General features: G+C 37.8%; 1 protein-coding gene across 10 annotated transcripts in view; it reads left to right on the top strand.

Moving 5' to 3' along the window:
* CDK5RAP2 (CDK5 regulatory subunit associated protein 2) overlaps positions 1 to 16,438 on the top strand; it is a 151,457-nt gene that overhangs the window by 82,468 nt on the left and 52,551 nt on the right. For 9 of the 10 annotated variants that reach the window (XM_078150176.1, XM_078150175.1, XM_020990595.2 and 6 more), the window contains 6 exons: positions 471 to 601; positions 1,775 to 1,884; positions 3,461 to 3,580; positions 8,619 to 8,723; positions 11,057 to 11,244; positions 15,573 to 16,032. In XM_078150176.1, coding sequence (XP_078006302.1) covers positions 471 to 601; positions 1,775 to 1,884; positions 3,461 to 3,580; positions 8,619 to 8,723; positions 11,057 to 11,244; positions 15,573 to 16,032 — 1,114 coding nt within the window. The remainder of the gene's footprint in view (positions 1 to 470; positions 602 to 1,774; positions 1,885 to 3,460; positions 3,581 to 8,618; positions 8,724 to 11,056; positions 11,245 to 15,572; positions 16,033 to 16,438) is intronic. The other variant, XM_078150180.1, reaches the window with a different exon arrangement.

Raw genomic sequence — 16,438 nt, forward strand, 5'->3', positions numbered from 1 at the left:
TTTTTCTGGTAAAATTCCTCCTCAGTTCTGTGCTGTGACATGATGGTTAGATTTTCTCTCTGCCCTCCAAATTGATCATTATTATTGTCATGAGATGGAACCAGGGAAAAGTTCTGAAGAGTTCCTTCCCTTGTAGGGAAGACTGCTTTACAACATCCAGTTCTTCAAGCAGTCAGCATAGAAGATTAGATATAATGGTTTATTTTCATCTCAATAGACGTTGATTTATGTGTGTAACTATGGATGAAGAAGAGAGAAATGTCTGAAGGGGGAAGTAGCAATTGCTTCTGTGGAATGCATCCTTGAGAGAAACCTTCATGTCAGACTATGGGCTATGGCATAAGGGTAAATTCATTTTCTCTGTTTAGAAGGAAGACTTTCTAGGTCTTTTAATGTATAGTATATGTTATAATCATGAGGTAACAAAATGTGTTTGGTTTTATAATTTTTTGTATCTTGCTTTTGCAAAGTATCAACAGTGTGCAGGCCGAATTAAACAACATTTTTTCACTGCGAAAGCAGCTAGAAGATGATGTCCTGTCTTACCAGACTTTGCGCAAGACCCTAGAGGATCAAATTAATGAAATTAAGAGGCAAGAAGGTACAGTGACTTGTAAATTCATGCTTAATTAGATCTTTTCCTGTGCTCTGTCCCTTTCACTTTGACTGCTTTGCATGAACTTTGAGGTGGTGGGGACAGTTCAACACAGGATCTACGAAAATTTTATTAATAGCCCTTTCTGCTGGCCTCCATTTTATTTTTAGTACAAATACCCAGCTGCTTCAGCAGGCAAGGTACATGCACAGGGAGCCTCTTTTTTTTTTTTCCTCTTGCAGCAAATTTTAGTAATTCTGTGGCACTTCAGCTGCAGTGATGATTTCAAGCTGCCTACAGTTCCTATCATCAGAATTTACCCGTTTTCTGCATAAGTTAAGGATCCCTGGCTTGTTGTAATCTTGTGACTGGAGGGTCACTTTCCAGCTGGGGAATTTCATGTTTTTACTGTGATCTGATTGACAGCCCTTGTTGAGAGGCACAGACTCTGTATACCATGATACACACTTACAACAGCTGATAGAGCCATGTCAGGCAGATCTTTTGTCAGTTCAAATTAAGCACGTTGAAGACATTTCATGGTTCTTTTGCCTAAGAGCAGAGTGTCATCAGAGATTTAATTCTCTTGGGGTGGGGGGAGGATATGATTTGACTTTAATTAAAATTAAATTCCAAATGTAGCTGTGTTTGTCCACATTCCTTTAAGGGTTTGAGGTACCTGCTAGTTAGACTATAACCTATTTGGAACCAATAGTTATGCGATTGCTGCTGTGTATAGATTTACCTTAATCTTAAACTCATACTTAAGTCATTTGTGGTCTCACTCCTCTGGGAAAGTGTAAGTTCAGCAATGCAATTTAAGTGCTGTAACTTGGTTTACCTAGCATCTTCCCCTTGAGGTTTGCAGCTAATATTCTCATTATCTTAACTAAATTAGAATAACTTTAGGTCTTGGTTGTAGTGCATATTTCCAAGCACAACAATTATTATGTAAGTTATAATTCCATTAGAAAACTGGTAAGCCCAATAGAATATGGCAAATGCCCCAAAGTAAAAGAGGGAAAAACAATCTTCCACTCTAAAGGTAACAGTCTCTTTCAAAGTGCCTCTGCTTGCCTTTCCAGACTTAAGTCAAAGGTTGGCTTTGTTAGAAGGCTTAACTTTGTTTGTATCATTCATCAATAATATTTCTGACAATCTTTTTTTCTCTTTTGACAGAAGAATCCATTTCATTTTATAGTGATCAGACGTCCTATTTGAGTATTTGCATTGGTGATCATGATCGTTTCCAGACAGAACATTTGTCTCTAGAAGAACTTAAACAAAGGGTATTAACTAGTGGGCTAATTTGTTCCCTATTAGATCTAAGTTTTTTGATTATTATTTCTAGCAGCAGTCCCAGAAAAAAGGCCCTGGTTTTGGGAAATATTTTTACCTTTCCCCCTCCTATTAAATAATTTTACTAAAGCAGTAAAGGTTTACATCATCTTTAAACTGGAGGTAATCATGTTAGTTTGCCAATCAGTGTTAGTATTTCTGGAACTCCTTAATTGGAAATGCCCTCAAAGTCTGACATTAAATTGTACTATTAAATTGGCATGGTTTATGTGATTTCAGTGTTTTGGAATCCATAGGTAACTGGGGGTAAGTGTAAGTATATTGAGCACTGGTCTCAGTTGAGTTCATACTGTGACAGTCAGTTCCAGTAAACTAAAAACGTCCATATATAGTATATGTTTATTAAGTGCTGCTTGTATGCCCAGCACTGTGGTAGGTACTGTGGATAATATAAAAGAGATAGAAATACCACTCAGGCAGACAATGTGGGTAATACTTATGAGGAACTTAGTTTTGTTGGGATAGACAAGATGAACATACAACGCACAGAAGAACAGTGAAGAGTAGAAGCTAGTACTTGATAACTAGTGGTTCGTTCTGTGAGTTCATTGAGTTCAGCAAAAGGATAGATGAGTCCATTTCTCTTCTGAATAGTGAGACCAACCTCTTGCATTCCTGGATAACCTGGTATGTGTGACTGATTTTTATGCCCCTATAACTTCTTTTCTCTGGATCATTGTTTTTTTTTTCCTTCAAAATGCCAGAAAACAAAACAAAACAAGTTCTTAATGAAAATGTACAAAATGGAGGAAGGAACAGTTTCCCAATTCAAATGTACTTATTTTCCCAGACCCCTCACTTCTTTTGTGAAAGAAGGCTTTTCATTCTTGTTTGTTTCCATTTTCTAGATTTTGCCCATACCCTTTTCCTCAAGTTTCATGTCACTCTCATTTTCTACCTGTTGAGAAGCTGCTCATTCTTCAAGTCCTAATTTTAGTGCCATTTTGTCCATGAAGTGTCCTTGAACATTTTATTTTAGCCTTACAGTGAGCTTCCCTCTCTCTGACTTCCTTTAGCACTTATTGTTTAAGCCACTTATTGGCCCATCAGTGTCTAAAGATGTGATAAGGTAATGAGATTGAATTCTTAACAAGCAGATGAGAGGGAAGAAAGAGGAGGAAAGGAGAAAGGGAGGGCGGAATGGGGGGAGGGTTTGGGGAGAGACAAGAGACAGAGAGAAGTGGTGGGTGTGTTTCCAGAATCTCCTGTTCATCATCCACACTATTAATTCTTTCTGTTTAGTCATGGTAGAGGAAAGGCTCAATTCCCATTTCAGCATTCTTGGGGAGCTAGACAGGCCCCTGTTATTCCCTTTATTTTTCTGATTTTCCTGCCACTTGGTGGAGCAGGAAGATGAAGCAGTTATGTGATAGTTTGATGTGGTCTGAGTATATGAGGAAGATAAAGCAGCTCTTAATAATGATGGCACTGTATAACTCGTCCTACTTAAAAAAATTGATGTGTTAAAATGAAGTCTTTAGCTCTTCTTTCTTTCTGTGTATTTAGGTTAATGAACTAGTGATGGTTGTAAAGGCATTGCATTCGGATAACCAAGACCTCAGGAAAACCCTTTTTGAACGCTCCTGTTTGGGTGCACAGGAAAGTGGTACATTAGCCCAAAGTGAGGTAAGCAGTAAGGTCTTTGTGTGTTTAAAGTTAAAAACTTTTTTCATTTTTAAAAAAGTCTTGGTCTTTCTATCTGCCCCACCTGGGAGTTTTTCTCAGGCCCGATTCCAGTCAGCTCAGGAGCATTGATCTCCATTTTTCTGACCTGGGTGTGCTTACTCCTCCTTAAGTAGCCTGGTAGTTCTCTGTTCTTGGGGCTCACTATATAGGTGATAAACTTAGGGGGAACACTAGATAGGCTTAGCCCACTGCAGTTCAGAACTTCTGAGCTCAAGTGATCCACCAGTTTCAGCCTTTCAAGTAGTTGGGATTGCAGGTGTGAACCATTATTATCTGGTTATTAGAGCATTTGGTTTTTTTTCTTTTCAAAAGGCTGAATCTGTGTTGAGGGCTTCAGGAATTTAGCTCTTAAGTGGTAGTAGAATCAGCTTTTCAAACAGGCACTTTGCCTTTGAAGTTGTTCGATGAGCCTAGTTTTGTATTCCTGTGTCTCTTGCATAGAAACCAAAGCCCTCAGAATTTGAATCGTACTTATGTATGGTGGTCACAGAAATGAGGAATATCCACCTTCATAGCGCAGCCTTAGCAAAATGATATGGAGTTATTGAGATACTTTGGTAGTATGAATGTAGCCTTTATCAATTGCCAGTTAAAAATAAATAATTTATTTTTAGTTTTGGAATGAAGTCTTCGTTGAATCATTCATTTGAGCTTATTTACTTTGTGGGCTTATTTTCTCATTAAAGGCACTGAAGGCCATTCATCTCACCTCAGGTTTAGTGAATGAATGTCTCATTTACCTCTGGGACTCACCCTTATAAGATGTTGTCAATTTGAATGCTCATTCTGATGACCTTTTGTCTTTTTGATTTTTTTTTCCCTAGCATGTGATGAAGGTGGAGGTGAGGAAGACCATTAATTCCTTCCCTTTCATCTCTATACCTTAACCTAAGTTCCTACAGAAGTATTCTGTAGTATGAACCGGTTGTGTTGTTACAAATACAGCTGATCTGCAGAATGTGGCTGGCTCTTTTGTTAGCTGGTATTGTTACAGAAGACAGCTCTCTTCCCTGTAGAGTGTGTGACAGGATACAATAGGAACTTCTCTTACCCCTGTCCCTTGGGATGCTATAAAATCTGTTCAGTTTGATGTCACCTTTAAGCAAGTCTAGACTGGAAAATAAATGAATGTAGACCATGGCTGCATTGCCTCAAATTTTGCTTCTTTTCCTTGGCTACAAGATCAAGAGAAGCTCAAAGGTAGTTTATGTCACTCTTGACCATCTGCTTTCTTTGAGGAAGAGAACATTATTGATTCTAACCTCCAGGGCACCAGATAATTTTGAAAACTAAGCATATTCTCAGTTTGTGGAGGAAAAAAGCAGTCTCTAGGTTTGTTTCCTCCAAGGAAATGTTTTTAATAATGAGGTTATTCTCAGAGTTCATTTGATCTTGAAATTGTGGGATTTTATTTTTTTGGTTGTTGCCCTTTAAAAAAATAACTGTTAAATGTGATTCTGTCTCTCTTTAGAGAGCATCATCTTTCTCTTCCTGTTCTGAAATCTTACTACTAAAATAATTCAAATTAGAGAGATTTGTCATAATGCTATTTTAGGTCCTTATCACCTCTCACTGAGATTATTACAGTAGCTTAATTGGTTTCCTTACTTCTAGTTCCTACTCTCTCCCATTTGTCCTTCATAGAGATGTTAAATTAATATTCCTAAAGCACAGGTCTGACCATTGTGTTCCTCAACAAACTTCAGTGGCTCCCTCCTACTGCTAAGATAAAATACAAACTCTTTTGGCATCTAAATCCCTTCACAATTTGGCTTTATCCCATCTTTCCCGTCACATTTCACATTTATACTCCCTGTCATACCTTCTGTGTTCCACCCAAACTAGTCTATTTCCTATTTTCTGTTCTTAGCATTCCATTTTCTTTGTCTGTGTGCTTTTCCACTGGCCTGTGATGATGTGATCCTCTTCCTTGCCTTCATTAAGAATTCCAAGCTCTCTTTAGGGCTCAGCTTGAGTGCCTTTCCCGCACAAGACCTTTTTTGAAACCACTACTTGTTAGTGTTGTTCCCCAATCATCTTTTTATTTGCTTTGTACTTTCTCATCTACATTATAATATAAACTCTTTGAGGTCTGGAATTGTTTTATTTTTGTTTTTCTGTTCCAGCATCTAGTAAAATGCCAGGCACATTGCATTAATAAATGCTTGTTGAATTAAATTTTCAGTATATGCTTCAATTTGATATTCTTTGTGAATTGCTATGTCATTTGTAGCCCTACTTTCAAGTAGAAATCCCTTCGTTCCTCCAAAAATGGAATTTGAAGATTAGTGTGGAAAGGATGTGGCACCAGAGAGTGATGCCATATTGATGATTATCTTTGGGGGGGGGGAAGAAAAACTTCCATATACTTGCTTACCAGTATAAGAGAATTCTGTTTAGATGTGATGGTTACAGGCTAATCAGACTGGTAGAAACATACCTCTCAAGGGCTCAGTAGCATTTTTTTTTTAACTCAAGTGCTAACCACTTGAGCATTTTGAGAACCTGTGTACAATCCTTCCCTTCAGGTGACTTATAGTCAGAAACTTTTTTTAAGTTTTAGAAAGATTTTGAATAGCTAGCTATAAAGCAAAATGGAACCTGTTCCCAGAGGAGGCAACCAGTATGGTGACAATATTCCAAGTGTGATGCCATGAGAAATATTCAAGCAGAAGCTGAATGACCACCATCCCAAATATTTCAGAAGGAATTCCTACTTGGTTTGGACTGGATGATTCTTTCCATCCTGAGATGCTATAATTCTTTTGAGTTTGTGAACTGGCCAGATAGTTTAGTCCACTGGATTAGACTGCCTCCATGGATAAGCTAATCCATTACAAATTTTCATAAACATGAATGGGAAGGATACTTACATATGCCTATAGTTGAAAACCTCACTTAATCAGAATATCTTAGAAATGGCTTACCCTCTGTGAACCACGAACCTCAATTTGAAACATTCTTCTAAGAAACAAATGGAATTGGGGTACATGTGTCCACCATTTAATTTCTCTCAAGGTGGCTTAACATGCATTGCATGGGAGTTCAGTCCACAACTGGGCCCCCCTAAGAGGGCCAGTTCAGAACTGTCTCAGTTTGGGATTTTGGGGGTGCAGCTGTATATACTCTTTCAGCAGGGGCTCATGTCAACAGGCCATCATTGCAGACCACTCCCAGACTCTGTCAGGGCAGTAGTATCAGTCCCTACCCAAGCCTGAGTAGGATAAAATCAATTCAGGTTTGGGTTGGGTTTGACCAAGATAAGAAGATTTAATACAATCTCATTATCAGAGATGTCCTTCTGAACAACTTTGGACTGAAGGCTGGTAGGGTGGAACTCTGAGTCTCCAAAAAACAGATTACCAAGAAAAGTCATTTTTCACACCTAGCATATGGAGTATCATGGCCAACAATTATATTGAAAAACATTTTTGTTTAATAGCTCATATTTTTAGAGTGATTTAAAATATGTGATGAGTTTTCCTCTAAAACAGCTTTCTGGGGTAGCTAGTGCAAGTATAAGTATCTCTGTTTGATAAATAGGGTCACTGAGACTCAAAAGTTAAGTGACCAGTCCATAGTCATGTATCTGTTATGGGATAGAGCCATATCTTGAACCAGGTCTTCCTGCTTCAGGTCCAGTGTTCTTTTTTCTACTCCTTACTTTAAAAAAATTTTAAATTAAATTTAATTTCTTAAATTACACACTCTTCTGACCTAAAAGGTCAAAGGGTTTCCACATGAGTTGAGTTCTAGGTTGTCTAAGATTGCTTTGTACTGGTCCTGTCTAAAGTTCAAAATGTTGTATTCTGAGGTTTTACTTATCAGATGAGATTCACTTAATCTCACTGAGTCTCTCACTCTTTTTTCATCTGTGAAGTGGAAATAATACTCATTAACTGTAAAGTTGCTACTAATATGTCCTAAATATTAGTTTGTTTTCTTCTATCATGCCGCTTTTGGAAGTGGAATTCCAAAAACAAAATTCAATTCATTTGGGATTCCAGTGAGTTGCCTTCCAGTCAAGGTTTCTTCATGGTAAATAGGGAATAATATGTGGAAGATGAAAGCTGGATTTAGAGAATCATAGAAATGACTGACTGACCAATGGCAGGGTTTCACTAAGTAAATTGTAGGGGTATATTTGCAGAGCTCTGAAAGTCTGTCTTTCTCTGGGAATGGCCAATTCTATTTTTTACTTGGAAGAGCCAAGCCCAGGTAGCTTGTGAATACAACTGTAACTCCCTTGGAGAAGCCAAGAGATTACCACAGCCCTCTAAAGAATCATTTTCTAATCTCTTACATGATTAGCATAGAAACTTCCTAAATTTGACTTTTTAAAAAAGTATTAGACCTTACTACTGTCTTTTTAAATAAAATGCCCTTCATTCTAAAACTAGACATATTCTTCTGGTTTTTGTGCATTCATTAGTGATCATAAGTCTTTCTCAGCAAAGTGGCAGTATAACTGGTACTGTCCCTTTCTCCTTTTGGATGTATGACAGTTGAGAAAAGTGGTTTGTTTGTTCTCAATAAGTAGAAATGATGCATCCATTTGGCATGTTGTAAATTTCCTTTAATACCTTCTCAGGACTTTATGTTTTCAATTCCATCAGTAGTGATCTCCTTAATTCTCTATACTTTTGTGTAATTTGTGAGTGAATTTAGCCTGCATAGAGTGAAGAAATATCAGGAAAGCAAGAGACAAAATACTCAATTTCAGACAATTTGATGAAAACATAGAGAGGTGGTAAGAAAATGTTTCTGACTTATTTCCTAAGGAAAGGGGTCTCTAAATTATTCTTGGTTCTAGGTAGCCTTTTGTGGTTTTGTTGGAATTAATGAGTCTCACTTTGGTTAATTTTTATTTTAGCAGTTTGGCTTCTTTAAAACTTTGCTTTTTATATGCTATCAACTCAAAATTTTCATGCATCACAACTTCTTTTGTTTCATTTTCACATCATTTTATCCTCTATAGATCCTGGGGAATAAACAAGATGAGGACGATGCTACAAAAGCTGAAGATGTAGATGATGATGAGAAGAATTTACTGAGTAGTCCCCAGTCAGTGTGGAGCAGTGAGGTAGGGTTGTGTTTGCAAGTCTGAAAGTTAACACCCTCTCCCCTCCCTCCTCTTACCCTTCCAACATCTTTATTTATGGCAGTATTTTCCAGTTTTGGTTTGCCCATAAACTGTTATTATGTAGAATATTAGCAGTTGAGGAGAACTTAGAAATGGGGAAACTGAGACTCAGAGAAATGAAGAGATTTACCCAAAGTCACACAACACTGTTAAGTTGTTGAGTAGGGTCCAGATCCTTGCCCTCTGCCTCCTAGCCTTGGGTTCTTTTCCTTGGTCTCACTGCCTTCCTAAATGGAGCTTATTTCAGTGACAAAACTGGGCATCCCCAGGACTTTCACCAGAATGTATACTATTTGTAGGGTTAGAAAAGATAATTTTAATCACATGAAAGTTAGTCCTTCAGGATCACCATGAACTTCTAGGTACAGCATTTTTCTGTATTTCTTTGAAACAGAACCCAAAAGATATTTAGCTTTTCTGTGCCTGATCTCTGGAATGTTGGTTTTGAACTGGATCTTGAAAGTCCCTGCTAGTTCTAACATTCTACATTCTGAGGTTCCTTCCAAATGTTAGGTTCTTTGATTGTTCTACATTTGGAGCAACGGATAGAGGGATAGGGGAAGAGAAAGGCGAGCCTTTAGGTTTGTTTTTCATGGATGGTACAAATAAATGTACAATTTTATTGAAGAGGTGGAGGGAAGTGACATTAAAATTAAAATACTTGTGCTCAGCTAGAGTCTCTGGCTTCTGCTTTGTATTAACTTTCCTAATCAGGAGTCTTTAAAACTAGATAGTGATAAATAATTCATTATAAATAAGGGAATATGTTTCTGAGAGGCTTGTGTTCGATTAAAAAAAAACCCCTTAGTATCAGGAGCAGTGAAGTAGGAGGAAAATTATTTATAGGAAATTTACAACTTTACAATAGGAGAAAGAATATTAATTGCTGCACATCAAGGCATGCCTAGTATAAGTCTTAACTAGATTCAACTTCATGCATTTCCCAGGGGGACTCCAGTGACCTAGGAAGGTGGATTCATAAATAACATCTTCATGAGATTTATGAACTATCCACCTTCCAAATTAGACAAATCAAAGTGAAGTTAATTAGTATGTGTATGTAAGGAATGTAAAATAAGGGTGAATTATGAAATATAATGAAAGTCTAGATAAAATATTTAGTGGCTTAGTTATACTGCTCTCTTTTGTGGTTTTCATAATACCTATAAAAATCCAAAGCATATGCAGTCCCATTCATATAGAAAACACTTAATAAGTGCCTGCTGTATTCAGTGCACTGTACTGGATATTGGAGGGAAGATAGAAAGATTAGGAGACATTCTCTGTGTTTCAGGAGCATACCCTCCAGTAGGGGAAGTAAAATACTTATACAAATAAATATACAAATTAGAACACAGGAGTATAAAGTGCTCTCACCTGGAGCCTTTCCTGATCTAATTAGTTATTAGTACTCTCTTCTTTCTCAAATTAGCATGTGTGTATATATTCATTGATAGTATGGCTAAATCCCCCAGCAGAATGTAAGCCACTTGAGAAAGGGGACTATTTTTAAATTTTGTCTTTCTCCAGAGGGTAACATAGGACCTTGCGCTTATGGCCTTAGTGAATGTTTGTTGAATTAAATGAAATCAGATGAAGACAAAATCCCATTGGAGCTGATATCTTTAATTCACTGTCCCTGAGGTCTGCCTGGAATGGCCTTAAGTAAAATAACTGTTCTTTGTTCAACCTCCACAGAGATGTTAGTCACTCTGGATGAGGCTGACAAGGAACTTTTCCATGGTCACTGAGCCAATCTGTGAGAGAGTTGTTTGTGATAATATATGTAAGGAGCTATATTTGTAAAGTGGTATCATGTTTGTCAAGTGCTTTGAAAGCCTTAAAGTACTGGATAAATGTCAGCTATTATTGTTACTTCTCTTGTTAGAATTAGGAGACACACCAAGTCTCAGCACACCAGTTTGGGAGTCATCTAGTAGACAAAGGATTGGCATCTTCTCACAAGAGCTGTGCCAGAGCTGGGAGTTCTTTTCCTTCCAGGATCACGGAGTCAGTTTAGTGATAGAAGCAGACTTGAATGCATATGGAGATGCTGATGCTATTGGAAGGGAACACTAATTATGCTCTGAGAGCCCTTGTAGGTGGTCAGTCTAGAGATTCTCAAAATGAAAGCAACAGCTAAATGGTGCAGCCGTCAACCTTCATCATAATAAAAAGCCGTGCTTGGCACATGTGCTTGCAGGGTGCTGATATCTGTCAGTCAACTATGGAAGAATGTGTACTTTGGTTGATTGAATCATTTTTTCCCCTAGGTTACATTGGACTATTCTAAACCTTTCTATAAAAATGGATATTTAAGGAATCAGGATGCTTCCCAGCTAGATTTTGATGTAGTTGGTGACTCTTACAGCCCCAGAGACAAATGTCAACATGGAGGCGAGGAGATAAAGTTCTTCCCTTCACCTTTAAATGAAAATAGAACATTATTGCTGGAGCCCAGGTATGTATGAGGTTTGTGCTTTGCTTTTGACAGTGTTTCTAGTTGAAGGGAGAAAAAAGTAATTTTGTTGAAGTGAATTTAGATAATGGCACTGTCTAATTTACCTGAGAGAGAGACTGAAATGGTTCTGAAGGAATCTTGCCAATCATGCAATTAAGTAATTAGACTGCATGCTATCAGTTGTAAGGGAAAGACAAAAAACACATGTAAATCTATTACAGAGATAAAAAAAAAAAACCCCCTTCTCCTTGAGTATTGTCTAGCTTTTGGAGAGAAGAATTAGTAGTACTTAAATCTCTTTTTGCTTGTGGAACATCTTTTTAATTTAAAGCAGCTATGACTCTATGTTTAAAGTATGAATTGAACTATAAGTCTCTTCCTAGCAATTAGACCTGTCCAAGAATAGAATGTGCAGCCTCATAAGGTAGTGATGTCACCATAGGTATTCAAGTAGAGGCTGGGTAATCATGTGACAGAAGAAGACATTGTGGAGCTTATTAATGTGAAATGCTGTAGGGTGTTTTCTTCTAAATTTCAATAAGAAACATAATAAGCATATATTAAGTTTAAGGCACCCTGTTTAGGTGCTAGGGATACAAAGACAAAAACTGTAAGAGTCCTTGCCCTCAAGGAGCTTACATACCAGGAGGGGGATATAACATATATACAATTAAGGATAGTATAAGGATATCTGAGGAAGGAGAGAACAGTAGCTGGTGAAGGAAGGAATTAGGGAAGACTTCTGATAGGCCATGGCACCTGAGTTGAGCCTTGAAAGATGAGAAGGCTGCTGAGAAATGTAAATGAGGAAGGAATGAAGTACATTCTGGGCAAGAGGAGTGAGACTTCACAACTTTAGCAATATTTTGGAAGTTATCCCTTTAATACATGACTTAAAAAAATATTTCAGCATGACAACAGTAGCCAGGCAGTATTCTATCTCTTTTATAAATGTAGACAATGAGTACCTAGAAAATTGACTGAGGATACAAGGAAAATCACCCATGTCTCCTGGGATAAGGCAAACTGGGAATAGATCCCCAGAGTTTTCCTTGCTATTAGAGTGTGAAGATCTTCTTTCCTCTGTGGTTAATAAAGTCTTAGATTTTTGTGCATTAAGCAAAAATGTGATTCTGCTTTTTAGATTAGCATAAACATGAACTCATTTCAGTTTCCATCTTTTGGAGGGAGACCTCAGTCTTCCTCAGCTGTAAAATGAGCTGGTTGGATTGGATGAGACAGACAGCATGACATAGTAGATAGAGAACTGACCTCAGAGTCACAAAGACTTGAGCAAGTCGCGTCTCAGTGTTCGTGGGAAATCTAACAGTGCTAACCTGCATTGGTAGAAGGAGTTTCATCTGAGGGTTTTCTGTACCAATGAAGTCACAAGTCTAATCCCTTGTGTCTGTTTCCCTGATTTAGGTGACCTCTACAATCCCTTCTAATCTCTAGCATTCTGTGTTTCTAAAACCAAATCCCACACACTTACTATATCTTTTTGGTAAAAGATACATATTCTCAAGCATTGCCCCTATTGTTTTGTTAGAAGCCGATGACATGATTATATTTGTTAATTATTTTATAATTTGTAGTGTCTATCAAAACATGCCTGTTTTTCATTTATTTGAGAAAATAACTGTTAGGGCTGGAAAAAATGTCATTAACTTTATTCATAGTATAAATCTTTCTCATTTTTACCTTAAGAGTGTATATATTATGAAAAAAAATTCTGGCAAGTGATAATTTTTTTTTATTACAATAATCAGGAGCAACATCAGTAAATAGTGAAATATGTAATCAAACTGTATCTTAAAATGTATATTTTGCATAAGAGAGATATTCTTTGATCAATTATTGTTTGTGACTTTTGTGGTAACTGAAGCTAGTCTATTGCATGTCTCTTGAAGCTTTGTAGCTGAAACTGTTATAAGACTATTTCATCTTGTTGAATGAACATCTCCAGAATCTGTTAGTCACCCTGGGATCTTGGATATAAGGAGCTATCCAATGTCAAAAGTACATGCACAACCTTGGGGAAAACCAATGAAGTAACTAACTGAAATGAAGAATAAAGGGTAACTGAGCTTGGGATGCATTTGGATCCTATTAAAAACAAAATAGAAACAAAAACAAATCCTTTGTAGGAAAAACCTAGAACCTTGGAAACATAACTCTTAGAATTTGAAGGTACCTTTGCTGCTCACATTTGCACTTAAAGCAAGATTTTCTTCTTCTGTCACATGATCAGCCTTCACTTGAATACCTGAGGTGACATTACTACCTGATGAAACAGTGTGTTCCATTCTTGCATGGGTCTATTTGCTAGTGAATTTCTTATATAGATTTTCCTCTCTGGAATGTCTCTTCATTGGTCTGTTCTCTAGAACACAGCAGAATTAATCTAGTTCTTTGAAACACTGAATATGCTTCTTTCCTCCCTGCCCCTCCTCTCTTCCCCCTCCTCCCAGACTTTCACCGTCCTGATTGCCTTTCTGTGCACGCACACCAGTTTGTCAGCATTCCCCTTCAAATATGGTACCCAGAGAAGTGATCACAGTATTGCAGATTGGGTATGGCTAGGGCAGAATATAGTGAAATGATTTTTCCCGATGATTTAGCCACCATACTTAATTGTAGCCTAAGATTGTTAGTTTTTTTTTTAAGCATCCACATCACCCTGTTGGCTCATTCAATTTTGTGCCATTTCACTATATTTCCAGTTAGAAATATATCACCTAATTTTAGATCTGAAGCTAAGGATACCTGGCAGAAGGATAGGGTAAGCCAATTCCACACCTACTACAGAGAGCTCCCCGCTTTTGGATTCTTGAGCATGTTATCTTCCACCAAAGGCCGTGAGTGTGGTGTAGTGAAAAAGGGAATGCATTCCTAAACATAAAGGACCACTTGTGCAAAAACACACAGGGTCTGGAGATGACCGGTTTGATTAGAACAGAGAGTGGATGAAGGGGTTAATAATTTGAAATGATACTGCAATGGGAGATGGACGTCAGATTATAGGTGATTTTAAATATCAGGCTGAGGATTTTTTATTTTATCATAGAAGCAAATTGGAGGCATCGAATATTTTTGAATTGAGGTGTGACATGGTCAGATCTGTGTGGTAGGAATATCAATTTGGCAGCTATTTGGAGAAGATAGATTTGAAGGGGCTGAGACTGAGTGAGGGAAAAAAATAGGAGGCTGTTTCAGTGTTCAGATAAAATGTGATGAGGACCTGAAGGTAGAGTCTTGTGAAGACAGAGATGGGGATGGATGAGAGAAGTGTTATGGTTGAGTTTTACCACTCTGGCCATGGAGGTGGTATTTCCAGTATGGAACTATTACACATTTTATGTAGACCACAGTCCATCAAGCTTAATTTTTTCCCTATCTGTCCCTTGGAGTTGGCATGCTGCCTAAGCTTGTTATGCCCTCCTGCCTCATCTCCCTTTTTTCAGAATTTCCTAACATCAAGGCTTTTAACTCAAGGACCACCTTCTCCAGAAAGCTTTTTCTCAAACTTTCCCCAGAGAGCCTTGTTTGGCTCTCATTATTGTTTGTACCACATCTCACTTTGTGTCACACTTATTTTGTATAGCTTCTCCTTTCCCCCAGAAAAATGTAGCATCCTTGAGAACATAGGCTGTCATTGTAAAATCTATATCTGCAGTGTCTGGGACAGAACTATACATGAGGGGCTGTACAAACATTGGATAAATGAAGCATAGTCTAATGGCAAGAGTACTTACTAGTCTGGGAATCAGAAGACCTGGCTTTGAGTTCCCTCTGATCTAAATTAATTGTGTGACTTTAGGGAAGTCATTTTACTTGACTATAATATGAGTAGATGCTAGATCTCTGTGGTCCTTCCGGTTCTAAGGCTTATGTAGAAGAGGGATTAAATTTATTCTGTTTGGTCATAGGGCAGAACTAGGAGAAGTTCTGGATAGAAGTTACAGAGGCAGATTTCATTGGAAGGAAAACCTTCCTAGGAATGAAAGCTGTCAAAAATGGAATGGACTTTTTATAGGTGTTAGTGAGCACCCTATCACTGGAGCTGGAAAACATCATCTACATGCCTACTTTTTGGGGGTGTTGTGGAGGGAAGTCCTGTTCATGGATGAGTAAGAATAGGTGACTGCTGAGGTCCTCTGCGACTCTTCCATTCTGTGATCTGAACTTGAATCTCAGGCCCCTTCCATCTCTAGCTTTTTATGATTCTGTCACCACTGTAGAATATGTTGTGGCTGGAATGAGTGTACAGTACAATTTGTGTTCTAAAAAGCTAAACTCACCATTTTTCTCTCTTTTTGGCAATACAGACCAGAGCTTATGAAAGCTGTAAGTGAACTACTCCTGGAGCATCTGGGCATGACTGAACAGGAACTTTTTGGTTGTGATCTAGAGGATAAGAATGAAAAGGCTCTTAAGCAAATCATTATTCAGCTAAGAACTGAACTCCGACGTTTTAAACAGGTCAATACATTTTTAAGGCAGCGTGTAGACCTGAAATCGGTATTTGATGGAAAGGAAAGATTTTATCCTGCTGCAGCAGCACACCTTAATAAGGCAATTGAATTGTCCATGGTGGAAGTGAAAGATTCAGTTACACAAACAATGAACTTACAGGGCTATACCATGAAATTCAAACATGAAGAGAAGAAAGATGCTGCAGAAGAAAAACCAAAATATTCAGTCTTAAATGCAGAACATCAGCATGAACATGTGTATAAAATGTCAGAGCAGCAGAATGTTCTTCCTGTTCCAAGCATAATTCACAAAGTACGTTTTTCTTTACTTTCTTCTTCTTTTTTTTTTTTTAAGATACTCATTTGTATGTGTGTACCCACCTGGGGGTGGGTGGTGAAAATACATAAAGGGCCTCCCCTCCCCCCCAAAATGAATTTGAGCATTATTTGGTAGCACTTCCTGTTTTGGAATTGGATCTTCTGCGTGCAAAATCTCCTTAGGATCATTCAATTGGACGATTGAAATGAAATCAAATTTAAACATTGTGCCTTGGAAATGGTTTCATTACATGACATTCTCAATGTTGATTTTTAGTTAGTTCAGTACTAAGATGAATGGATGAGGATTTAGAATCCTGGGGTCCTATTCCTCCTGGGCTGGTTCTAGTCCTGGCTAAGCCATTAAAAAAACTCCCATGTGACTTTGGGTCTTTGACCTT

The sequence above is a fragment of the Phascolarctos cinereus genome, unplaced genomic scaffold, assembly GCF_003287225.1.
Source record: "Phascolarctos cinereus isolate Bilbo 61053 unplaced genomic scaffold, phaCin_HiC Scaffold_2;HRSCAF=192, whole genome shotgun sequence".
Classification (NCBI taxonomy): domain Eukaryota; kingdom Metazoa; phylum Chordata; class Mammalia; order Diprotodontia; family Phascolarctidae; genus Phascolarctos; species Phascolarctos cinereus.